Raw genomic sequence first — 27,677 nt, 5'->3', positions numbered from 1 at the left:
CTGAGCTTGGAGAGCAGCCATGAGGCATAATGGCTTTGAAACATTCTTCTTTCCAATATTTTGGTAGCCCATCAGACAGCACTGTCTGACGGATCCGACGTGAGGGGCACGATTTCTGCCTCCATCAGAGGCTGAGGAATGAGGCAGCACCTCTGAAGCCTTTGCCAACCTGTGCTGCCCTCTGAAGGCGAGCAATGCTTGTCAGATTTCCTCCAGCACTGGAAAAAACCACACCTTGCTTTATTCCTCCAAAGGCATTTCAGAGGATCATCACGATAAAAATACTCATCTAATTAATTACCCCCTTAATTCATGCAACAAGAAAGTTCCAACCGAACAACAACAAAAAAGTGAATTGTGTTAAAAAGAAAAGCATGCAAATGTACATAAATGAAGCTTGTTGAAATACTTTGCTCAAAGCATTAAAAAAAGACTTATTTGAGGTAGGAGAACATAGAAATATTTAAAGAATATGACTCAAACCCTGTAACAGTACACAATCAAGCAAAAGGTTCACTTCCTGGAACAGTTCCACCATGATCTTTGGCTTGAGCCCTACATCATGCAGAACTTTGTATGAAGGGAGTCTCAGAACAAAATTAATCTCCAATACAAATTACAAAGTTTTGGAGGCTGTATGTCCAAAACTTTTGATCAAGGCCAAAGGCCAGCAATCTGTCTTGAGAATGAAGAGCAATAAGCAGAATAAAGTTGGCTTCTGGACTTGGCACTGCCTTCTCAGCCCACAGACCTCCTGGTTTGTGAACGTTGCTCTGAATGAACTCCAGATGTGCAGCTGTGGCAATCCCTCTGATCTAAGCTCCATACAGCACCAACTACTTCTGCTGTCAAGAAATACCTACCTGCAAGTGGTGTGTTCCAGAAGGCTGACCTGCAGGTGGGCTGGGTCACATCACAGCTGGAGAGAGGCGCAAAGAGCTCAGTCTCACTCCAGGGGCCATTTTCATGACTATTCTACTTACAAAATGAATTAAATTTGCTCTGGAAAGTAGGGATAATAAAATGAAAGGGATATCAAACTTTCAAAACCACACTGCTGTCATAGGAGTATTCAAACAAATGCATAGACACTCTTTGTAACAGCTTTATTGGTTTAATAACTGTTGTACAAAATTATCTCTGGAACATGGCAAGAGCAAAAATTACTCTGTAATTATATTTTGTACAGTATTTTAGCAGAGGGTACAATTTACTATTTTTTCTGAAAAATAATGTTCTCAAAATCTGAAATAGACACTGATTTTAAAAAGCAGCACAGTAATATTTCTTGTCTCATAGGAAGATCCAGAAGTACAAGCCTCTTGTTTTCTCTTTGTTTTATTTAAACTAGTGACAGGACTACATGGATAAAGCTTATTTTTGCATTTCCAAACTTCCTAACTGCGATTCTTCATGAAATGTCTTCTGAACAACAGTGATAAAAGCCGAAGGATAAAAAAGTATCTGGAAGGCTTGGTGGCTTAATCCTTTCAACCCTTTCAACCATGGTAACAGGCGGCTGACACTGTAAGGGGAATTTTTATCCCAGGAGAAATGTACGAGTCATAAAATCAAAACCCATTCTGAGAACAGCAGTCACGTTCCTCGTTCCTTGAAAAAGTCTGTTCCTTTCAACTCTTCTGGTAGATAGTCCTGCTCCACAGGCTCCTTGTACATGGGGTTGTATTTGTAGCCTTTTCCATAGCCCAAGTTCTTCATGAGCCTTGTTGGGGCGTTTCTCAGGTGCAGAGGAACAGGGGGCAGTGGTCCCGTGTGCATCCTCAGGCATTCCTTGACGTTGCCATATGCCCTGTACACCTCTATAGACTTTGGGGCTCTGGCAAAGTACACTACACACTGTGCTAGAATCACCTGCAAACAAGCAGAGGGAAAATGTTAAATTACTTACTTTAAGCTCTTTGGGAAAAGGTCTGCTATTCAGGTTGTTTGTACAGCATGGCAGAGACTGTGTTTTTAAACTCTGCCTGCTACTGTAATATGAGTACTATTATTTAACAACACCATAGCTTCATGGTTTTCACTATGAGAAAATAATAGCTTATTTATTTATAATAGAAAAAAAAAAAAAACAGGCAGAGAAAAATGATACATGTTCATGTATCACATTTTAACAATACACTGGGACTTTTATTTTAAACTACAGCATCTATTTTAAGAGCTACAACATTCTCTTGTCAAAGAAGAGGGATGCAGAATGAACAAGTTACTAAGTCTGCCCTGTCCTTGCAATCTGCTTCTTTTTATAGCTACAGATAGGTTTTACAGATTGCAGAACTTTCAAATCAGTGAATTAATAAAGCCTTTACCTCACATTCTGGCATTCCAATGAAGTGACAGCCTTGATAAGCAGCAACTGCTTGTGTTAAAGCCAGAGGATCTGCCAGTCCTATAGAAAGGGATCAGATAAAAGTAGGCTAAAGTCAATTTATCTTACTTGATGTCTTTTATATTATTGTAATATTATTTTTTCCCTTCCTGTAAGGTATCCATGCACATTTCAGAGCTGCTTTCTCGGATATTGGAATTCCTGGTACAACACCACACCATACATAAGATACACTCCCTCAATCTCTCCATCCAGAAGCTTTCCTCCTACCCAAGGAAAAAAGAAGAAAAAAAAAAGAAAAAAAGAAAAAAAGAAAAAAAGAAAGAAAAGAAAAAGAAAAGAAAAAAAAAAAAGTCTAAGTTGTGGGTAGGATTTATAGACTGAATCTGCTGCCACACAGTGGCAGCCTGAGCAGCAGCTGACCACATATGATTCTTCTATTTTTTGAAATTGATAAAGAAATGGGCAAATATTGCTACACAGAAACAGCTTCCCCAGATCTCCTAACTCTTCACCCATCATATATATGCTAAAGGTGTTGCTGGAACTGCTACCTAGGATAAGTAAATAAAGATGCCTTACAGCTAGGGAGCCAGCTATCAAACCTGAGGTTTGCAGGTCAGAGCAGGCATTCACATGCCAGACACATTAGAAAGTCTAACATCCACAAGTTTACTGGTGACCTACAACCAGCAGGGTTTAAAAGAATCCATATTAATACACACTAAACCTGACCTCAAAACCATTTGTTTTTCCTGAAACAGGTAATCATCACAATGACACTTTATGTAGGTCTCTGCCTGCATATACAAAGTTTTTGTTGCATGTGGAGCATTTCAGTATTTTGTACCTATTTTGCCTGTAACTCTTTGGGGTTTGTTTCTATTTTCAAAAGCCAACTTCTAGAACCCAGAGAAGCCTAGCAGATCTTCATTCAACATGATATTCCAATGTGAAACACTGCAAATACTGACCTATATCTTCACTTGCAAACCTCACCAGCCTCCTTGCCACATAGAGAGGATCCTCGCCGCCCTCAAGCATTCGAGCGAGCCAGTAAAGGGAGGCGTTTTCATCCGAGCCTCTCATGGACTTGTGCAGGGCAGAGATGCAGTTGTAATGTTCTTCTCCTGTTCAGGATGGGGGAGAAGCAATACACAAAGCTGTTAGGAGGAAATTAAGTGAAAAGCATTTAAGGGAACAGAATGTATTTTATTAGATCACATCAGTAAACATAAGCTGCTTTTTCAAGTTTTTTTTACAGATATGTGGTCACAGCATTCATTAATGTTTTCAATACCTTCATGGTTTCCCATGTGAATCATTCCCTAACTAGATAAGCAAAACCAAACCAACTACTGATGAAAAGGAAGTGTTTGTTTTTTTTCCCCTAACATTGCTAGGCAAACAATTTGGGTTTTGTAACCTAATGGCCTTCCTTTCAAAAGAAAAAAAAAAAAAGCTAACTCCAGATATTTTAGGCAGTTAGGAAGAAAACTCTACATAAATAGGTTATAATTGTCAAAGAGTAAAGTACAAGCACATATAAAAAACTGACCATTGCTTCTGGACACACACAGAGCTCTGAGAAGACAACACAAGAATCAGAGAAATGCAGTGCTATACAGTCGTGATATTTTAGAAAAAAGACATTTCACATAATCTAAAACTTGCAAATAAAAGTGCACAGTAAAACATGAGTTTGATGTGCTGTATAGGGGTGAGAAAAAAGGAAATGCCATGGATATACAGTGATGGAACATCATACAATTTGGAAAAAAAACAGAATTGCAGTGCACAATCCTGGCAAACCCCTAAGAAATGCTGAGCTCAACTGTGGACACCTGCACTACTGCAACAACATTTGAAATGACAGACTGCTGAGTAAAAAGTGGGAAGACTGAAAGAATTACAAGGAACCTTTTTTAAAATTTTAAAGTTGAATAAATCATTAGATATGGACTCCAACGAGAAAAAAACTACAATTCCACAGATCTTCTAGGGCTACACTTAAAAATAGGGAGTCATTATTACAAGCACTGAATGAGACCCTTCCTTCTTACTATTTTCCTCTGTGCAACTGGTTTGGATTCTTATGCATGCCTTTTAATCAAACTTGTAAGAGTATTTTGCTGCAATATTGTTAAACTTTCTATGCTATCTGCCTTTTTTATTTTTTCAAGTGCCTGACATTCCGTGGCTCACAGCTAAGTATGTATTTTAAAGGCAACTGGCTGCATGAACAGCCATCTGTTAATATTCCTCTTCTTCCTAAGGCTAAAAGGATTTACAGCCTGAGGGCCACCTCAGAACACAGCAGTCACTTGTAGGTCCTGAAAAATAAAAGGGTTGCTGCCTCAGTGAGTTTGAGAGCCAAAATCTCCCTGCTGCTGCAGTTGCTCCTTTCATAGCCAGCAAGACCTCCACCTCCCAGGTCCATTTCCCCCATCTCTGCTCCTGCTGGAGTGTGATTCTGTGGGGAATTCAACAGGCTGCTGGCGAGCACAGGCAGTCAGACAGCTATTTTTGCTAGGACTCCACACAAAGAGCCCTGGTATGCAGCCCTCACTCGAGCCAACACAAACAGCACGGCCCTGCTCCATCCTAACACTTGAGTCAGGAGCAACAAACCCAAGCAGCTGAACTCGCATCATCCTCTTACAAGAGGCGTCTCTTGGTCTCTGCAAAGTAAGGAAGATGCCCTTTAAATATCTCCAAAGGTTGCACTCACCCGGATTTTTCTGCTGGAGGCTTTTATATGCTGTTTGGGCTACTGTAAAGTGTCATATGTGAGGATACCAGCTGGAGAGGGAGAAGGAATATAGCAGACAGATTTGGTCTAGATATATATACCTGCAGGGAACTTCAGGCTGAGAAAGGAATTAATTTTCTCCTTTTATTTCCTTCCTTACAGATTTAGTGTTGATAACAGAGCTACAATGACAATCCTTACACATCAGAATTGCCTTATTGATTAAAGACAAAATACAGTGATGTGCATTGGAGAGAGGTCTTACATTTCTGTCTGAAAACACAGTTTATAGATAGCCTGAGATACCAAAAGCAGTTTAAAAAAATTTTGAACTTTTAGTAGACTTTTATTTATTAGCCTTGTCATGCTGGTTAGCTAACATACAGGTTTGGGCTTTATCAATTCAGTTGAGAGACAGACTTGAGACACACCAACTTGTTTATCTCTGCTGTATCCTGGATGCCTCTTGAAATCAAAACTATGAAGAGTTTTTGGAATCAAAATACATTTTCTCTATGCAATTCCCACAAAGGCAAATGCCCTCCTGAAACAAGATACTACACAAGAGGCTTTGTGGAAGAAAGGGCTTTCTAGTGTCTGACATATACAGATGCATAAATCTTGCTGATTGCTTAATGCACTTATCAGGAGCTCTCAGGCCAGGTTAAGATGCTGATTTATCTAAAATCATATCGCTAGCAGATAGGTAATAGGTCTTGTTCACTGACCATAATTAATATTTGGGCTTCTTAAACATACCCTGCTCACAAGGCAGTGTGCAAAATTCAAGTTACAGTCCCATCTCCCATTATTTTTTCTCTTAGCCAAAAGTAAGCATCGACTGCTCATTGATAAAGAACAGAAGGAAGTAAATCTACAGCATGGATAAAAAGACTTCTTGTTCTAAGCCAGCAGAACAAAAACTGAGATGGAAAAAAGCCATTATGGTGTGAGTATGGTGGTTTAACACCAGCTGGGAATTCAACTCCAAATAAGCCACTACCCTACTCCAGCAATGATGTCCATGGTATGGAAAAGCAACTTATCCCTGCACACATGGCTCTAAGCTCTGCCCTGACAGCAAACCCTGGACAGTCAGACACCTTCTCTTTTCTCCTCCAGAGAAGAGAAAGGAAAAACTGTGTTTCAGATTGCAGAATAAATTAAATTCATCTCAATACATTCCCAGTCTTTACCAAAACACTATTACCACACAGACAGTGAAACTACTGACATTTATCTTATTAAATCAGTGTTAGCAGAGTGATACAACATGTACAAAGAAGGGGCAACAATACAACTCTGTTTAAAAGATTTAGTCATTGCCCATCTCTAGGTAAACTTTAATGAATTTGGTTGCTACATCATTTTCTAAAAGGATCAAAATTTTAACAACTGCAATTAAAAGCTGAAATATGACTAATAGTTTTTGTTTCCTCTCACACTGCAAGGGCTTCAGGTGGCTCCTGGCAGTGAAATTTGATTAAGGTTCTTTGTCCTTCCAGCTAAAATGCATAAACTATCTGCACGAAGAGCTTTTCTTTACACGTCTGCACATAGATCAGAACAACAGCCTAACAACTGCATTATGAATGATTTCTTTCCTAGATTACTTGATGAAAATATGGAAGAGAATGTTGAACTACATCCATCTGGCAAGTTTTGCAAAGTAACAAAAAAAAGTAAAATAAAAAGTCCATATTTGCACAACTCTGAACACAAATCCATTATTTGATGCTTTCTACATGAACATGCAATACTTGTATGTATGTTGCTGCTATCATGATTAGACCTTTCACCTTAAAAGACTGAAGCATTTTATTTTAGAGGATTGTAGATCTCACCACCACAGCTCTGATTCAAAATGTGTTAGCTAAAACATGCTACCAAAAAAAAAAAAATTGTTTATCCAGTAGCCACTATCTTGAAGTTCTTTGTATTTAAAAGGACAAACAGCCATCTCTACTACGGACAAAAGTGGTCAACCTGCAGTGAACAGTCAGTGGTCAACACAGACTATTCCATAGAAGAGAGAAATACTGTAAAGGCATGTACTTGAGCAACCTGCTATTGTGACAATATCTGTGTCAGGCTTTTTGGCACTTAGACAATCCAGAAAAACAGAGTTTTCACTGCTTGCACCACTCTGAAAATCTCTGGCCAAAAAGCCCCACAATAAATGACAACAAAGATTTCTGCAACAGAGAAGGGCCTGACACATGCTACCCAGATTGGATGCAAGACTCAGGAAGAGGCACTCTGTGCCATCTCTACCAAAGAAAGAAGGTGTAGGAGGGCTGGGAGCAATGGACACAGCCAAGAGTTCTGTGTGGCAGCGGCCACAAGGCGACAGCAAACACAAGAGGGACCTACACGGTTCCAGACACTCGCACCAGAGAACCGGTCAGATTTTCCGCTTCCTTCTAATCATGACCTCTTCCTGCCACAGACCCCATAAAACTTTCTTCTCCCTCCCCCTGCCTACCCTTGACTTCTCAGCTGCCATTAGATCACTATCTGCCCAGCTGCCTTTTTCCTGACAGTGAGTCATCATTACTGCTTTGTAGCAAGAAGGCTGCAAGCAGGCATATGCTACAACCAACCTCAAGAAACCTCTCATCACAGGCTTTGAACAGTGGCAGTTAATGCAGTATATCAGAAACAGTGGCCAAAAAAAAAAAAAAAAAAAAAGAAAAGAAATCCATTCTCCAAATACTGCTTATCATTTCATACTATTCTGCACTGTCATTCAAGTGTTGCTTAAGAACTAGCATATACATTCAAAGGGATTCACCTAATCTCTGATATTAATTTTTAACCCTCTAGCATAAAACAGTTTAATGGCCAACTACTGTGATGCCTAAGATTGCCAAGTCACAAATTTAGCAAGAGTAGTTATCACACTAGGAAGCCTTAAGTGCAACGAGATTTATGCCACCTGCCCTAAGCAAGCTACAGAATTCATTACCTTAAAAAGCAACTCTAAAAATAAAGCAAACTGCTCAGGTTTTGACATAACATATTGCTGTGAATGTGAGCACTTCCAAGATTTTCAAAGGAGTTAAAGTGCAATGGAAGAAATCCAACCCTTCATGAAAAATGTCCTTATCAAGTTCTTCTGCCTCTTTACACTGAAACCCTCATAGAAGACAGTATAACCTTAAATACCAAATAATTTCACCATGCAACTGTTTTCATGGCAGCAAATAGGTCTTTTAGCTAATCTACACTTCCTGGTTGAGAAGGAATTTCCAGCTGAACTGTTCTTTTCAGATAAACTTTAGTACAAGCACTGTTTCACTGTTTCAATCAGAGCAACTGGTTGGAAGAAGGGAGAAGAAGGAGAAATTAGAGAGGCTATCACATCTTGAGAACACTGCATCTCAGAAACACATCAGTTACTCACCTGCTCGGTCATACAGGATGTGAGATCGCTGGAGCCCCTCCTTTACATGCTCCTCTGTTACCAGAATGGCATCTGCAGCACCACCTTTGGTAGTGTTCAAAGGAGTGGTCCTTCCTGCTGCTAATCTGGCCTGAACTGCCAACTGGAGCCCGTTCAGCCCAGTCCTGGCATCCCCATCGCAGAGATAGGCAAGTGTGTTCAGAGCTTTCTCCTCTATGTACACTGGGAATCTGCAACAGAATAACCACACACCCTCAGCCCCCATCACACTCCTCTCCCTGCCTGTTGTGCTGGAGATGACATTTCTTTACAAAGTTTCTTCTTGATACACAGCTGGGTTTTAGATTTGTCTTAACTCATCTGGCAGAGCCAGGGGCTGACCCTCTTCCTCCTGCTCCAATGCCTGCTAAATACAATTAAAAATGCACATGAAGAATGTAGGGCAGGAACTCTCATCTGTTTAACACCCTTATTTTTCCTCACCTCTTGAAATTCAACAAAAATTAGGGTTATGTTTTTGCCACAGCCCAATTCTGACACAGCCAGTTGAACTTTACACGGTTTTACTCCATGAGGATTTCACTGCTAGCACTTCAAATTTCTTGGTGGAAGAACAGTGCAAAGGTAGGAAGCTATCCAAATGCAGGTGAGAGAATATAGTGAGTTATAAAGTAATTAACATTATGTTTTTAACTAACTACTAACAACAGCAAGAGGTGCTATCAGTTGTTCTTAAAAAACAACTGGAAATATTGTTTACAATGTAAAACATGCGTCCTACTTTTTCTGGTATTACGATATAGTCACCGGGGGAGAAAAAAATAATCTTTACTAGAAAGAAACTGCATCCCAATATATGTCCATCACTCTTCTTGCCATCTACTGCTCTAAATGTGCCAGAACTAAACAAACACATAAAAAAGGCCAAATTCCAGTGAAATCACAATCTAAATGAAGAAGTCACTGAGATTAGCTCAGTTGATTGGAGCATGGTGTTAACATCATGATGATAACATCAAGAGCTCAATCCCTGTATGGGCCATTCATTTCAGAGTTGGACTTGATGATCCTTGTGGGTCCCTTCCAGCTCAGAACATTCAGTGATTCTATAAAGATGGGAAGACCTGAGAAATGCAGCAGCAGGATTTCTTGAGATCTTCTAGTGAGTCCATGAAAAATCTGTGTGAACAACAAAATCCTCAAGTTTTGTCTCTAGGTTTTCACCTGCTGGGCTGCAATCCTCACTGTTGGGGCACATCCAAACCACAGTTCACCTCTGCATGTTTCACAGGCACTCTGTTAAAGAATTAACCCTCAAACCTCAGTTATGTACACAAGATAACATCTAAGGTGTTGCCAGCCAGAGGGTGTAACTGATCTGATTTGGAGACGGCAGCTAATGAAGTAAAACCATGGCATTAATGGCCTTGACTAAGTCACTTCTAGTAGCTGCACTGTAAATCAAGAGTGACAGGTATCAGTAAGGATTAGCACATAGAGCTTGGTGTGAGAGGCCATTTCTTATGAAGCTCTTGTGTGTCAAATAATTAAGGATTCACAACAGCCTTGCACTTCATTTACCAAAAGATGTGTTACTACTAGTGGTGTACAAAAAGGCAGTGTCAGGGCTCCCAGAGAGATGTGTCCACTGATTTTCATTAGTTGCCTCCTCTTCCTCCTTGCAAATCCACTTTGCACTTGTCACACAAAAGAAAAAGACTGTAGGTTCTGGAAAAACTTTAGCAGTTAATATTTGAGTCATCTCAAGGCCACACATAAAAAGGAAAAACTACCAGAGCTGCAATCTTAATCAACCACTGCAAGTGAAAGCTGACAAATTTCTCCTAGGGGCCAAACCAGTACTGTACAGAGTAGACAGTAGGAATCACGCCTTGGCAAAACCAGATGCATCATGTGCATCTTGTCATAACTTTTTTCCATCTCCTTATTTCTCATGTATTTGATGAATCTAGAAAAAATTAACACACACATGCAGTGGCACTTCTGCCAAGGTGCTTCAACGCCATCTTTGAACAAGAAAGCAGAACAATACAACTGCACAGGGACTTATCCAGTCAATTATCTCAAGCATCAAATTCCTTGAAAATCAGGAAGCAACGTTCACCCCTCAGCAATACAGATGAGCACCAGATCTTTAACAAGCAATTAAAAAGGCCAGCAAGGAAAGTGAAAGCTCTCTTAAAAAAAACCAGCAGGGACTACACACAGACATCCTACTGCTAATATCTCCTTCAACAGAAATGATCCCAAATACACGACATGCTGAGCAAACACTTCTCACACACCAGCAAGGCATAAGTGAGAGGAGGTTTCACCTTCAAGGTCTTTGCCTGCTGCTTGCAGAGAAGCACACCCTGTGCTTGAGGCCTCCTCACACTAATACCACAACTGCAGGCAGTGACTGCAAGTAGAGGGGAAGCATTGCGAGCACTAAAAGGCATGTACTACCTTGGAAGAAGCTAAGTACAGTCTTTCCCAAAAAAAGTTGAGGCCTCAGAGCACTTTTGCCATTTATCTGCTAATTTAAAGCTGAGTTGTATTCCTGTCTCTTGTTTCACTATAGGACTCTAACTGCCCTGTTGACTCAATATAAGCAATTTATATTACAGAAAATGAAACAAATATTCACAAGAAAGTTCAAAAAATCTGGTTACAAGCAATGACCTTGTCCATTTCCATGGTGAAATTTCAGTTGTAATATAAGGGTAATGGTAATTCCAATCCAAATAATGCATACATATTGGCTGATCCAGTCTATGCCTACAACAGCATGACATGCAGGATGTGATAAAGAACAAGGATAAATGGAGAAAACTTCCACATACAAGCTGTTTGCACGGCACATTGATGAGAATCACTGATTGGAAATAGCATAACACTGTGTTCAGAAGCTCAAGTGCCCTACTCACTCCCACTTTACCCAACTTCTGTACCATCAGAACCACAAGGCAGAATAATTGCCATGCTTTCTGACTTCTTTCCAAGCTCCTGATACTCCTGCAGATGGGCATTCCCATATTTTATTCAACTTCCAAAATTAACACTGAGCACTGGATGCCAATGGTCAATGTTGGTACCTTGTAACCAACGATACTAGGAGACAAAAACATAAACAAGCCAAAAGGGACGTGCTGGGATCCATCACTCACTGGGCTGAAGGTGATATACTAGCTCAAGGAATGGAAAACTACCACTACAGGATAATAAATCCTTCTTCTAGTTCCTCTTTATCACCATACTCTTGAGACAGTTTGTGCCAAGAACCAACATGAAATGTATGACAAACTACTAATTAAACCCACACAGCACTGTGGCATCTGAGCCAATGACAAGAGAGCATAAGTAATGTCAAGGAGTAAAAATATAAGGAAGCCCAAGCAAAGAGAACCTTATGATCAAAGATTTAAAAAATTACTGAGCAAAACATGAGATAAAGCACCCACTGCGTCTTTCCCATATAAATCAGTACTATCTTACTTTCTCAGTGCAATTATTCCCACTATATTCACTCCTTGGCAGATTGCAACACTTTTACAGGCAAACACAAACCTACTTCAACTGAACTACCGCAGTGTGATATGTACTGCTCACTGCCTTACAGCATTGTCCTCCAGTGCTGCCTCTCCCCTCAGCAACTCATTTCCTGCAAGGAAATTGAATGGATATTCCAACTAAGGAATAATTTTCAAGAAAGTATTGAACACCGAAGATCCAAAGGAATTCCACCTTCAGTGTTGTGATTTACGAACCAGTGAACTCAAAACACGCCAGAACTTGTAATACAGCCAATAACAAGCTGAACTGCATGATGTCTGGGCTTGCCAAAAGGAAACTGGGGTTCCTTCCATTTCCCTCAGCTGTGTGCCTTCTGTGCTATCTAGCTTCAAACACATTAATCAGGCATCCAGTTTACTGTCTGACTTCAATTAGAGATACCATTCTGAGGGCGGCACTTGAATAACAAAAATAAAAAGCCAAGAAAATAATTTGGTTTCTTCCACCACTGACACAGTACAAGTGCAATGTATCAGTGCACACCTGGAAGAGCTTGTGCTATTACTGACACAGCAAAAAACTGCAGAAAGCACAAGCAATTGCAGCAATAAAAAACATCTTTAACATTGACTTCTTACTTTTCTTCATCATGAGAATGTTTCTTCCTTTCCTGTTTCTCTTGATTTACTGAAGACTTTAGAGGCAGACTCTGATGGCAGTAATGCTGATGAAAATATAACAAAAAGCATATATTATCCTAAAGAAATCCAGTAATTAACATAAAAACTGTCAAAGAACCTTTGTGAGCCATGATGACACAAAAAATAGAAAGATATCCAAGAAGTCACACCCACTGCTAGTTGCTCCAGCTTTAGAGCAAGAACAGGCCACGGTGGAATGAAAGAGAATCCAGGTGATCTAACCTTATCAGGAACCTGCAGCAATGGTGGAAACGATAAGAAAAATCCACGAAGAAAATCTAAGGAAACAGATGTGGATAGAGCACACTTTCCCTGTGGAGCACAGACGATGAAATCCATTAAATCACTTGGGTGGCTGCTTTCTTGCTGAGCACAGAAGATGCCTGTAAAGACTAAGGAAGATTCACCCTCACCTTATTCCTCAGGGTAATAGGAGAGACCACAAAGAATCATCCTCTCCTTCAATCTCTTTTAGGTAAGCCACCCTGTCAGACAAGTGATGTGATACTAAACCATCTGATTAACTGAGGCCAAGCAGCACATGCAGTACTTCATACTACACTGCTGTGGCTGGGAAAGGGAGACTCACATGGGAAATGAAATCCCAGATTCAATGTACACCTCTCTTGTGCCTTTTTGCTAGATCTCTGCAGCATTTTCAAAGTGGGTACACACCACTATTTGGGGATGTGCTGCCTTACAGCTCCTTTTCTCACTCTGGAATAAAGGTGAGCACTCTTAACAACCAAATCAATTGTAACTGGTGATTTCAATTTACTCTTCAGGACAGCAACAGTTAGTGACCTGCCTGCATCTAATGACAGTCCAGTTCCATAGAGGCAAGGTGGGGAAAAGCTAAGACAGCTGCTCCTGCAGAGCAGTGGAGAGGAAATGAAGAGGCAGAAACGGTACGGACTGAAGCAAGAAGCAGGAATCAATGAGGAATCCAAACCAGAACCACAATAAGGGACAGGATGGCTTACAAAAATCTGAAATTATCAGGAACAGAAAGTAGGAATTATGGCCCAGCACCAGAGCACCATGAAAGATAAGACAGGCCTGACACATAACTGGAATAAACCCTCCTCAATTCCAAACCCCATTTTTATTTTTAAATGCTTGGCTCCCATGACTGCCTTTGGAGAGTGGCCCTCTCTCCCCATGGAGAGATTTCTGAAACTGTGTTAGTCTGACAGTCTGCCTGCCAGACTTCTTTCAGTTTGATGAAGCACCGCGCTGTTTAAATCATCCATAGCTATTGGAAGGTTACAGACATGGAGAGTCCAGCGAAATCCAAACCCAAACAACTGCAGCTGAAACTATGCCTTGTACTTTAATCCTGTACAGAAGGAACCCCAGTCAGGGTGTAGCCACAACCACAGCTGTGCTGTTACATTAATGCTGACATGCAGTACTGCCTTCTCTTCTAAACTTCACATTACTACAATACATAATAGCTACAAATGAGTAAACTGTGAGGCAGGGTAACCTAAAAATAAAAAAGGAATACTCGTCCTTACCTGTCCTGACCTCAGTATTCAGGTTGGCAATTCTTTGTGCTTACATTCTGTGATTAAGTTCAAGTGGATTCCTTCTCATTTATTTCATACAGTCCGTCAATCACCACCACGTCAATGCACTGTAAATTACTAGGAGTGCAGCCAAGAACCAACATGAAGGAAGTGTAACAGTTTGCATGTGAGTACACAGTACCATGCATTACTCTTATTTGCCAGCCTCCTGTTCCAGAAGGCAGAAAACATCTCTTGTAGACAAATCTGGATGTTGTTTTTTTCCAAAACTTTCTCAAGCATTCAATATGAATTTATCTGTCTGGACATCAAGGAGCAGAGAAAAACAAAGTCTCTCTTCAAACAATCTATTAACATCTCACAGCAACAGCCTACTCTTGTCACAGGATATCCTAAAATGCAGCACAGGACTTAGCCTGCAACTAAAGAACAGAAGCAACAGCACTCTCCCATATCTTCTAAAAAAAAAAAATTCTGGGAAAAAAACAGACTTCTGGCAGGCACTTTCAAATTAAGAGGGGATACCCCATCCAGCACCTAACAGTAATGTGATGCTTTTACAATCAGTAGCAAGAAGTAACACGCATTAGGACATGACAAATACCCATTTACAGGCTTCCACAGCAAATCCTCAGTAGCAGAACAGATTTAAATATCCTGAGAGGGTGAGTCAGGAGTTATGGATCCAAGTATAAAATTCTCTCTTAATCCAGACGGTGAGATTATGTTTTGGATGGAGAGAGCCAATGCTTTGAATTCTCTCTCTCCTGTCACCCCCGCCCCTGCCATATGCTGCCACTTCTTTCCTTTACTATCAGAAGTGGCTAGGGTTTCTCTTCCCACCCCCCAACTGCTTCATTCTCTCCCTGGCAGGCAGTCAGCTCCTCGGGCTGCGCACGTTAACACCCTGCAGCCCATAAAGTACTCACTCCGAGCTCTTGCTGCAGCTGCCAGTCGCAGGGGTGCCGTGCTGGTCTCCCTGGCCCAAAACCTGGAGCCCTAAGGACCTGACAGCCCTCATCAGAATTGCCTCCATCGCTTCAACCGAGAGCTTCTCCAGGACAATCACTCGGCACCGGCTCAGGAGAGCGGCATTGACTTGGAAGGAAGGGTTTTCTGTGGTCGCTCCTATCAGGGTCACCGTCCCACACTCGACGTGAGGAAGGAAAGTGTCCTGAGCATGGGAGGGAAGCAGAAAAAGCTGATCTCGATCAATGACAACCTGAAACATCCCATGTGAGTAGGCTGCATTTTTTTGTATCTTGCGAGACTTTGGGTTCCCTGTTAATATGACAAATAACCACATTGACAAGGCAGTTCATATGCACAGATATGGAAATGATTTATTTTCATGCACCCAACACCTTAATAATCAATGACTGTACTGAGAATGACTCTATCAGCTGAAAAGAAATAGGGTAAAGAAATCTACAAATTTTGGGTTTGTGTGACTTTGGTTTATTGCATGGCAACACAAGAAATCATGAAACTGTCTTATCAAATACAAAGAATAGTGAGGCTACTCCTAAATACGCTTTAAATCAACCTTTAAGACTACAGTTCTCTGCCAAATTCTGTAGTCAGAAAATTACAGAAAGGTTACAGAATAGTTCAATTTAAAAACTGCAACCTGTAGTACAGAATTCAAGCTTGCCATGGCACAACTAAAAAAAAAAACTTATATCGAGGAAAGGAAAAAGAAAAAAAAGGCACAAGTGATGGCTGCAGTGTTATCCTGAAGTACCATGCTGTTGGGAATGATGAGACAGGAAAAGCTTACAAATATGATTGCCTGGCAGGAAATACTAAAGATATAAAACCTGTGAGTGCCATGACTTATTTTTTCTCACACAGAAGAGAGGACAACATTAAAATATCCACCTTCGGCACATTCACATTTCAGACCTTTGTAAAGGTAATACAGAACGCCACCCTCCAGATGGAGGCTGAAATGAAGATACGTGCAGCAAACATTACTAACATGACTTTGCAGAAACAAAATTCCATAAAAATATCATATAAAGACTGGCATATAAGTCAAATATAACTCAGCCTTTTATTTAAATCTTTGAATCACAGTAATTAAATGTTGGTTGGAAGTCGGCTAAGGAATTTAATTTTTATATTTCTCGCAAATTTATCTACTACAGGCATTAACACTGAAATCAAAAGCCCAAAGGAAGGTATCACCTTAAGGCAAAGTGCGAGATTTTACAGAAGTGCTGACAAAGGCTCCTTTAAAAAAGCAACGTAGTACAATACCTGCTGAGATTTATTGAAACGATGGATCTCATCAATAAAGAGGATAGTTTTTCTCTTGAAGAGTCTTTTTTCATTCTGGGCTTGGCTGATGACATCTCGAACATCATTTGTCTTGGCACTTGTGGCCGACAGTGTCACAAATCTCATGCCATTCTTTTTGCTGCTGTTGGCTATGATGTGTGCCAGTGTAGTCTGAAACAGCAATAGGAGGAAGGCTTTGTAAAAATAATTTCAGACACAGAAAGTACTAATTTAAAGGAAATAACATAAAGAACAAAGCTACATATTTTGGACATAGGGACAGTGTTGACAGTTTACAGAGTTAAGGCATTTTAGCTCATGTTATTCTAGGGCACAGAAGACTTTAAAACTTCCTGCCAGAGGTAGCTGCCAATTCCTCTGCTGCATTTCAATGCCTGCACTTTTACGTACCAGAGCCAGTGAGGCTCAGTACTGAAAAGGACAGCACTGACAGCTGTCTCCTTTGTCACGGAAGAAGAACTCTCTGCCAAACATTTCTGTCACAGAAGACGGGCTGACTGCAATTCCCTGTGCAGTTATTTTGTAGAGTATGTTAATGGATAAAGAGCTGGACTACCCCAAGACACCTGCCTTGTCACTGCACCTACAGTGCAACTGCATCTGAGAAATAAAAAGCTACAATGTTATTAACTAAACCCTTTTACATTTCAAATACACATAAAATTTGAAATAAACCAGACAGCAGTATCTACAAAAGCAGGAGAACATTAGTATTAGAAAATGACATGCGTACTCTTAAATCTAAATAGTCAACAGTAATCAAATTCTAGCCCAGGGAAGCAAAAGGCAGCTGACTGAACAAACTGTTTTTAGTAAGCAGCTACATTGTTTTTCTGTCCTTATGAACAACCTCTTCAAATCCAAATTTATTTATAGATAATTTCACTTTGCCTACCAAAGCACAGAAGCAACATCCACCAACCTCCTGGGTAGATTTAACACACCTGAACATATCGCAGACATGATTTTGAGACTTTCCTTCACAAACCTTATTAAACACAGGTGTATGTCCTAAAGAGAGTGTATCTCTATTTGAAAGTACTGCTAGAGAGAACAAGTCATTCTTCCTTCAAGCTCACTATTCTATTAGAGAAGGATCCAAAGGAGACCAAAGACAGGAGAACCTCAACAGATGAGGAGTGGGACAGGTGCCGACAAAACCACCTCAGAAGACGTTCCAAGTGCTGAGGTTAAAGCAGCAGGTGGTGTCAACCTGATCCTCGTGCAGGGAGTCTGCAGAAACAACCACCTACCACTTGGCTACCAACACAGTTGCAGTACCCTGCTCTGTCCCTTTAATGAGTCTCCTTGTCCCTGAAACCATAACCAGCCCAAAAAACAGGCAAAAAAAAAAAAATAAAAGGAAAAAAAGAAAACAGGAGGCTAAGGAAAAGGATGTATTATTATTTATTCCTGCTTTAGTTTTAGGAAGGGCTTCCTGTTGCCTTGAGAAGTGGTGTAATTTCAGGTCCTGATAGAGGACTTGAATCCCATGTCAGATCCTCCCTCGCTTCCTGGAGCTAAATCCATCCGCCCATCCCCAAGTTGTATCATTGCAGAGGACAAGGCTGGAAAGACACTTGGAAAGTGTTTGCAGCAAAGCCTGCAGATATTAGGAAGATCTGAGAAAATAAACAAATATGCAAATTCCACCCCCACCTCACCAAAATCAAAAGAAAACTATCTTTGAAACTGAGCTACCAAATTAAAACTATTACTCATGTTTCCTTATGAAAGGGCCTTCATCCAGAATGTAACTTCAGAGGACATACCCAGGCCTTAAAAATCTCTGAAAGCACAAAAACAAGCAACTCACCAAATCTGAGGATGAAAAAGGAAAAATGTACCTCCTCCTTCTCTAAAAGTGGCAGTGGTGAGAGTACAAAGAAAAAAAAAAAAAGCCAGCTACTCTTCTTGTCGCTCAACTTGGACGGGTAACCCACATTGTACTCTGGCTGGCACTCAGAGAGTTTTGTTATTTACAAACAAGCAGTAAGGACTTAGTTTTAAACACATGCACAGGAGTCCATATTTCTAACTGTAATTTAAGAAAAAAAAAAATCAAAGAGATTAGTTTGAAAGCTACTGTTAGACCAAGAGTCTACTTGAATATTCTGCACAGATCTCAGCCAGCAGATACCTCTCCCTCTCTGCCAACTTGTGGGTCACCAAAGGTTGCAATAAGAGTAACATACATTGCCTTTCAAATGCAATGCTTGACAAGGACAGGCATGTTCACAACCTCTTCCTTCTGTTCTGCACAATCAATCATTCAGCAAGTCAAACTGCCTATCACACAGATGTACAACTTTCCCTGGTCCTGTAAAAGACTTACTTCCCATGAGTTCAGGTTTTTTTATGCGGCCTTTTGTCCTACCATCTCAAGGAAATGTCAGTAACAGGACATAGTTTACTCCCTCTTTGTTACTTCAGATTACAGCCTAAAGAAACACATAACCTAGTGGAGAATTCATGTAAGCAAAGCAGCTTAAGTATGAAGGCACTAGCAGAGAACAACTGTAACTCGTATGCTAGACTCCTAGTTTCCCTCAGAGGCAATGTATTTAAGGAACAAGAAGAAAATTAGAAATCTGATATGGAAAAAAGCAGAAGAAAACACACTGATTCTCCTTCATCATCTAAAATAAATTCTCAAGTTTGATTCTTACACTGGAAAACAAATCTTTTAAAATAGTGACGCTGATGTTGCAATTTACTATGAGTGAGTATCCCTGAATCAGAACCTACATAACGTGCATAAAAAGGAAATCCAAACAAGTTGATAATGTGCTTTTATTATAAAGGTGTTTCTTATTTAGCTCATGTTTTTCTCCTTACCGGCAGGAGCAGTAATATTGTTTCCCACAAACTAAGAATAGGAGTGATCCAGTGATCCTGCAAACTAACCTTTTGCTAACTTCACTTAAAATTACACTTTGCAAAGCTCACAGTATAATATCCTTGCCCCTTTCAGAAACCATTCTTAGTTCTTTTCTACTATGACACCAAACTATTCAAACTCATACCAATTATCTCAACTTTTATGCTGAATATTGTGAGACCTTACTGACCTACCTATTTAGACAAGCTAAGGTATCATAAGTGACATAAAAATCTGTTCTGAAACAGAAACATATTCACCAAGAAACTTCTGAGCCATTATTCACCAATGAATAACACTTAACATCAGCCCTTGGTCATTTATTTCCAGACCCATTACACACAGAACACACTGAAACGCTCCTTCACCATTGTGCACCTATTGCTTTGTGTCAGCTCAAATGAGAACATCCCAGGGGCTAAAAGCATCTTGGCTTTACAAACAACCAGCAATCAAACAAAAAAACCCCCCCAAACCCAAACAAGCTCACTCTCATCACTTATGAGAGCTAGCCGTTCTTCCAGGCTTTGATACAAGTTATGGATGAAACAAAAGCAACCCACAAAGGATACTTGACTCCACACACCTCCCATTGTCAGAGAAGAAAAGTCAATCAGATTTGCTGTTTGGTAAGCTGGGTGTTTGTACTAGGCATTTTCTGTATACCCAAAAGTTTCCTTGACCGGGCAACAACCTCTAAGTATGAACTATTTCTCTCCTCTCTGCACTGCCACTAGTCAATGCTACCTCACATCCATGGCTGGAAGAAAACAGTAAAAAAGCTCGTACAAGTTAAGCCAGTCTTATCGATACTGACGTTGAATGACAGTATTTCCTCTCAGAAGTAAGGTGGTCTTTTTGATTTTTGCAGCCCTGTACCATGCCATTAAACTATGTTCATCATATTAGCTCACCAAAGTTCCTTACAGGGATGAAGAGTGGTACTGCCTAGCTCACTCTAGAAAGTGGAATTGGAAAAAACTGGGAAGGGATTAGCACACAGGGTTAGATCATATCAAGAATACTGTGAAACCTAAGATCCTTCCAAAATACACAATTCTCCCAGAAAGCTTGGAAGGCTGTAGGCTCTGCAATGCCACGCTTTGGGGACCAAAGCAGATCTGGCACAGACTGGCACAAGCGCAGCGCAGCATGGATTATTCCTGAGCAGGGATAATCTAGTTGGCATGCAGGCTTCCCCAACAAGTGACTTTGCTGGTTTGTTCCAGAGCAAACCACAGTGTAAATTACGTTTGTGGTGTGACAAAAGACTGATATGCCTAGTACAAAACACAACAGGTGTGTAGTTACACCTTGCAGACTTGCAGGGTCTAAGCTATGTTACCAGAGTGCTGAACTAGCACCCTGATTTTCTTCTGTTTTTTCTGTTTCTACTGTTTGACCATGACTTTCTGGCTATTTTTTGCTCTTCCCTTATTCTGGACAAGATTTCCAAATCTTTGTTTACATGGTGTTGCCATCAATGGCGCCTCCTCACCCTCAACCTTCCCTTTGCTGGCAGCAGGGCCATACTGTGGTTGCAAAGCAATCAGGAAAGACTGTGCTCTGTTTCACTGCCTCGAGGGAGACACCAACAGCATCCCTGGATGCCGCAGAGGGCAGCAGTTCTCTGGGACGTAGCTCTGTGGATGTTCTCTGTACCACACTGCGTCACAGGAGATAAGCCAGGCCGTGTCTAAAGGAAATTGGCAGCGCAGCAGGTGAACATGGCCTGGGGACGCTGTCTATACAGATAAACACAATCAAAGTAGCAGCAGTTGGCATTTATATAAGGGCAGATGCTATTCTTACCCATCTTGTTTGGTTCCTCAAACCCCAAATAGCCCACTGAGATACTACTGGAGGAGTAAGTGTCACTGAACAAGAGACACAGCATGTGCTTTACAGCACTTCCAGAATCCAAGCCCAACCAAGCATAAACAGATGCAAGGTCATTGCATAATGTTTATTGAAATTAAGCCGTATCTCCATTTGCTGTATCACATTCCAACTGTTCTATGGATACAATTGTACTTTCACTTCCAGCCTTCTCTTCCTAGAGAGCTACCGCAAGTTATTCTTGATTTAGACAGGCATAAGCAAAAACAGGCACACTGCACTACAACACTGCTCCCAATCAACTGCCACGACAAACCCATTTTTCAGAGCTGTCCTGGACTTTCAGCTTATGCTACTGTAAAAGACATGATGCATTTTCAGTTGAAAATTTCATGCTCATCAATCGAAAGTACTCATCACTTCAAACTGCTCAAATCAGGCCCAAGCTGTATGAATAAGAGAAGATGAGATACACTCAAGCATCAAACAGCCTGTTAGGTAACCATTTGAATTAGCAAAATAGGAAGCACTGGAGGGAAGGGATGATAAATACGTAGGCACCAAAACAGATGTTGGAATTACTGTCTATGTTTCAGTGTGTCATTTATTGAATGCAAACAAAAAAAAAAAAAAAGAAATACAAGGGAGTGCTAGAAATAAAATATAATGTCAGAGAAAATTTGATAGAAACTTCAAAGACGCCTTACTGGGTTTTTAAATGTTTTTGCACTCATACCAACATTGCATATTTTATCTTATCACTAGAGTGCAGATGAGAACCCTAGGAAATCATATATGAATGTTCTTTGTCTTATCTCCTATAAGGAGTGGGTTCATGCCTCTTGCTACCTACTTTTTCTTGTTAAGTAGCAGACATAAGAGGGAATGTTTACCGCATTTAAATACAGAATGTTCAGGTTTATAAGGCTTAAACTTCATCTGTGGCAGCAAAATTATTCGGTACTCAAGTTACGCTGTGTCCCCCTGCTAACTCTTTCCTAAAATTGGTGCTCCAATGGCAGACATGCAAAAATCTAAATCCCTGTATTAAGGTGCCATAAATCAGAGTACAGCTTACTCACATTACACTCAGATTCATACAGGCCTTTAAAAATTTGCATAGTCAGGATGAACAAGCTAACTGTTCCTAAGTTAATAACCACGGCATCTCTTTAAGGCAGTGTTTCTTCTGGCCTGAGTCTGATCAGCTTCTTAAAAGAAGAAAACAGGCTCGTGTTCAACGCTTCAGAGTGACAAAGGTGCAAACAAAAAGTGAGTTTTTTCACCCAGAGCACCTTGACTTCCTAAGAAATTAGGATGTCAGATTCAAAGTACAAAGATCATGTTCTCTTAAAGCAAGAGGACTCAGTACAGATGGAAACTCAAAAGAAAAGTTGAACACAATGGAAATACCCCAATTTTGTCTTTTCAGTTTTGAGGATGTTTCCTCGAATATTCAAGTGCAGCTGAGGCCAAAATCGACTTGGGCAGAGAAGTTACATAGCACACACATTTTTACTCCAGTACCTAGCTTTATTGTTCTCATGATAAGAATTCTCCAAAAATACTCTTAAGCTACAATATGAAATATTGCATTTATCACGTATAACAGGGAAGATTATTTTCTTCTTGCTTAGAAGAATTCTGCTGAACTACTATTTTTCATAAAGGAAAAATAATACATAAATTGATTTGAAATTTGGCTCTGATGATTTATTCCATGCTCAGTTTTGGGGTTTTTTTGGTTTTTTTTTTTAGTTAGTCCTGCTCTACCCTTTTCAAAAGTATCAGTTAGCATGGCATTTGGCTGTAGAAATGGAAGAAGGCATAGATGGGCTGCAATAACCAGATTCCATGGGCAGCAAGAGCCTGAAGAGGTTTAAGAAATGTATGACCATCTTACACAGCACTTCTGAATTTAGACCAACATATCTAATTATGCTGCTATTTTAGCTCTTTGATGGGCAGAGCTTAGCATATGGCCTTGTTACATACGAAACTACATAACACACAGTTACTTCTTAGCATTGTCCCTGCTGAAAAGGACCGTACTTAATGGAAGTTTTTGCTGATCAGTCCAACCAAGTCCTGAGGTAGAATACTTACTTCTCCACAGGTTCTTTCAAGTTTTTAAGCACTAAGTTGCTTTCTCATGAAATGTTTTCTTAGACATATTATATAAATACAACTCAAATAGTAAGCGAGCAGGATAGGCAGGCAAAAACAGATCTCCTTTTCCATCTTTAGCCTGACAACTTTACTTGTATATTAAATCTGCTGGGAGAGGAATTTTATAAGGACATACCCAAGAAAAGAATAGAACTTTCAGGAATTTAATTCAGACAGACAATATGATTTATGGGGAAGAAGGCCTGAGATAAAACTATGATCTAGCACCATCCTAGAAATATTGAGAAACGTGGGTGAAGGGGCAAAATTCAACATTCTGCAGAAGTAATTTCTGGTTCAGCCAATAATGGATGCTTCATCAGGAGCCAGCTGAAAGCACAATAGAGTCAAAACTCTTTGCTGAGAAGGAATAACCTAGAAAGTAGAGGAGTTACTCAGTAGTATAAGTACTTAGGGAGTAAAAATGTTAAAGATAAGTCATGCAACTGTTCTTTGATGGGTCAAAAGGCACACAAATTATGAGAGTCAATCAACTGAGGAGCAACAGAATTTAAGCTCTGTAAAAAGCAAGCTTAATAAAGACAATCTGCGTAAAGCACATGGGTGAAGAGAATGGGTCATACGAAAGGAGAGTGAAAACTGTGATATTAGAGGCATAAAACAGATCACATGTTACTCAAGGACATTTTCAGTACCACAGAAGATTCCTAAAGACCTGGAACACAACTGTTCCTCAGCTGTCACAAGCTCATGAAAAAGCACTTCCATGGTCAAAGCCAGGTGCATTCATTGGATGACAACCCAAAGGCCACTGAAGCCAGTGGCAGTTTGCAGAGACACTACTGTAGCCTTTGCTTTGCTACCACTGTACTTGTACAGCTCTTCCTCCTGACCTGAGAGGGCTTCAAGAAAGAGCAAGCACATGCTGTTGACAGAGATAACAAGAAACAAAACGTAGGAAACCACCAAAAAATACAGAATAAGCCCCTGAATGTGTTACTCATTCAGCAAGGAGAATTCCTATTTATTAAAGAGCTGAATTCCACTTCTCTCTCTGGCCATCTTACTTCAGCCAAGCCACCTCCCCCTTTATCAGTTTTCAGAAACCCATTACTTTCAGAAACAGCCATTCCTTATCCCATCTAGTCTGAGCTCTTGCTTTCTGCTATTGCTTTGTTATTTTAAATGAAGTAGCAATCATTGAAATTCACTAGTTGGTTCTTTTGAGGTGTATGTTATCTAGCCTAAATAACCTGCTGCATCATTGCTAATGGTATTTATCTAATACCATCTAACACCTGCTCCTTATTTACTGTGATTGACAGGCATTATTATTCTAACACTATACATAGCAAGTCTTTTTTATTTTCAATTAAATGTGCTGACAAGAGCAAGCTGCTGCTGTCCTTAACTTCTCTTCTAAGTATTAATTACTTCCCCTATCCCAGACTTCTGAAACATACTCTCACCAAATTTTATATATATAATGTGTGAAACTTAATGCTGTGGACACATTAGACTGACAGAGAAAAATGTATTTGGTTTGCTCTGCCACACCACAAATCTGAAATACGTGGAATAACAGGACAAAATGAAGATGAGATCTTAAAGAGTGCTTGACCACACCTGAGGCATTCCTTTGGTCCTTCCCTCACAACTGTGAATCCCTTCACTGCTGTGCCAGAGGGTCTTTTGGGATTCACGACTGGCCCCTGGTAAGCTAAAGGAGGCAGAACAAGAAGGTGCAGTGATCAGATCCTGCAAAGACCCACCAGCCTAAAAGTGTTTGAAGGTGGATGAGTGCCCTAGCCATAAGGCTACCTTCCTTCCTTTTTCACCAGTGCTGCCTTGTCTCAGGGGCAAGATTTTGTAGGCTAAGGCAAACCTACCACTTGCAAACTGTGCTGTATTAATCTCTTGGTATCTCACCTTGTTTCCTAGACATATTTACAGATTCTGTGTTGTTGCTGTTTTTCAGCTTCTCAGCCATTAACTAAGCCACGGCTTCTCTTTTAGGTATGGACTTTGGAGTTACAAAATCTGAATTATGTGAAAGCAAGACAGGCCTTGTGTAACCAAAGAGCAAATTAGATGGAGTGGGGCTGATGGGGGTGGACCAATTCTATTCGATTCACGAGGCAGGCTGTGTTTTTTGTAATCTTAAGGGAAAACTAGTGGACATCAGCCAAAATAAGGAAACCACAAAAGAAACCAAGAAGACAGAGGGGCGAAGAAAAGAGCGAGTCCGAAATTCACAGGTTTGAGGCTCGCCGGCGCAAGAGCCGCGTGGAGCAGGAGCAGCAGCGCGGGCCCGACCCCGCAGGCAGGGAGCGGGGCTGGGCGCCCGCCGCCCGCACTCACCTTCCCGCAGCCCGGCGGCCCCCACAGGATCAGGGAGGGGATTTCGTGGGACTCCAGCAGGGCCCGCAGCAGGGTCTGCGCCCCTAGGACGCGCTCCTGCCCCACGTAGTCCCCCAGCGTGTCCGGCCGCAGCCGCTCGGCCAGGGGCCTCCCCTCCAGTTTCTGCGCCAGGCTCTCCCCGCACGGCGCGGCCGCAGATCCATGGCCCGCCTGCCCGGCCGCCTCGGCCCGCCCCGCGCCGCTCTGCCCGCCGCCGCGGCCTTTGTGGAAGAGGGAGAAGACGGGGGACCCGGCGGCCGGGCGGGCCTCCTCCGGCTGCCCCTCGGCCCGGCTGCCCGGCGAGGCGGCGGCGAGGCGGGCCCGCTTGCTGGGCGTCTCAGCCTCGGCCTCGGCCCCGGCGGCCTGCAAGCAGCGGTCCAGGTGCGCGTTGATGTCGGCGCCCGGCAGCTCCTGCAGGCACACAGGGCACCGCACCAGCCGCTCCTCCTCGGCGCCTCCCGTCGGCTCCATGCGCTCCCGCGGCCCGGGCAGGAAGCGGCGCCGCGCGCAGCCCGTCGGGAGCTGTAGTCCGCCCGCAGCCCGTCGGGAGCTGTAGTCCGCCCGGGCCGCTCCCCGCCCCGCGGCCGGGCCCTCCTGCCCCTCGGGGCCCCGCTGGACAAGGCCTCTGAGCCTGGGTCCGCCCGGTCTTTCTTTGAAATATGTGAAAACTTCATTCTCTGTGGAAAAAAAATCAATAAATTACTTTTTTTGGGTTGTTTTTCTAAATTAGATTCAAACCCGAAGTTTTGTGTTATGCAGAATGCAGGGCAGGTGGTGTTTCAGAGATGGGCGCAGTGAGCGGCACCATCCGCATCATAATTTACGACCCGAACTTGACCCATTGGTAATTCTTTCCACCTTACATCTTGTTTTCTTTCTTAAAGTATAAGTTTAGGTTTAATTATACACCGTGACATAATAGTTCCCAGCTTGTAAAATTCAGGTCAGTGTAATGTCAGCTGTAGGAGGAGGTAAACAAGTCCAGCTACTGGCTGACAGTACCCACAGGCTTCAAATTTGAAAATGGCTGGTTAGAAAGTGGCCAAAGGTCAGAAATAAAAATTTTATTTGAACTGATGATGGAGACCAAAGGACTGTGTTTGAAGCGAAGTGCTTTACAGCCCATCAGGTAAACCTAGTTCTGGCTGAAGGGATTACAGCCTAAGCCCAGATGTTGAAAAGGAAATGGGGTGTTTGTGGGTTCTACTTTTTGGCTAATACCTATTTACCTGGCCATTTCTATTCCTGATCAGTTTTAGAAACATTGACTGTATTGTTTATATTTTTATAATGGAAATATATTGATCTGCTGCTATAGGGCAGAAAAAGCAGAAGGACCATAGGTATGCACTGTCTGTGCTTACAGCTAAGCAGTGCTTTTGTGACATGTGTGGTCTCTGAGTGTGTAAGTGAAGGAAGCAAGATATTTTGCTTGAAGTGAGTGATTGGTTTGCTGAAGATGACCCAGAAAGTAGAAGAAAATATCTCCCGGGCCAGAGCTGGGAAATGTAAATGACTGGGGTAAGGTTTTCACCCCCCATTGGGGGAAATGGAGGTCATAGTTTCCCATTCCTCAGTGGCATATGACCAGGGTGAGATTTCTTCTCTGGGCCTTCAGAGGAGGCACTTGCAAACAAATTTCACTTTCCTTCGTTGAGCTTTTTGTTTCAGGGATGTATTAAGATAATAATGGTGGAGAGGACAATCACGTTTGGACTCAAGCCTAGTCTCTGCTTGGTAACAGAGCCCAGTAAGACATTTGAGCTTGCCATCCCATTAATATTTTCCCAGATAACTGACTCACTGGTGAACTTGAAGAAACATATCCTTTAATTAGGACGTGTCATTCTCATTAGATAGATGGCCACA

At 41.5% G+C, this 27,677-nt stretch overlaps 2 protein-coding genes across 2 annotated transcripts in view; one reads left to right on the top strand and one right to left on the bottom strand.

Moving 5' to 3' along the window:
• Nucleotides 1-1,100: 1,100 nt before the first annotated feature.
• WRNIP1 (WRN helicase interacting protein 1) lies at nt 1,101-26,294 on the bottom strand. The gene is made up of 7 exons (XM_083854980.1): nt 25,770-26,294; nt 16,517-16,708; nt 15,184-15,428; nt 8,506-8,735; nt 3,322-3,477; nt 2,328-2,407; nt 1,101-1,872 (listed from the first exon to the last, which is right to left on the bottom strand). The coding sequence occupies exons 1-7, from the start codon at nt 26,277-26,279 to the stop codon at nt 1,597-1,599; spliced, it is 1,689 nt and encodes a 562-aa protein (XP_083711106.1). The 5' UTR covers nt 26,280-26,294; the 3' UTR covers nt 1,101-1,596.
• Nucleotides 15,382-27,677, top strand: part of MYLK4 (myosin light chain kinase family member 4) — an 81,631-nt gene continuing 69,335 nt past the window's right edge. The window contains exon 1 of the mRNA XM_083854965.1: nt 15,382-15,490. Coding sequence (XP_083711091.1) covers nt 15,435-15,490 — 56 coding nt within the window. The 5' untranslated portion in view covers nt 15,382-15,434. The remainder of the gene's footprint in view (nt 15,491-27,677) is intronic.

This window comes from Zosterops lateralis, assembly GCF_965231275.1.
Source record: "Zosterops lateralis genome assembly, chromosome: 1".
Classification (NCBI taxonomy): Eukaryota; Metazoa; Chordata; class Aves; order Passeriformes; family Zosteropidae; genus Zosterops; species Zosterops lateralis.
Note: the sequence above shows the minus strand (reverse complement) of the source record. Positions and strands in the feature narration are given on the sequence as shown.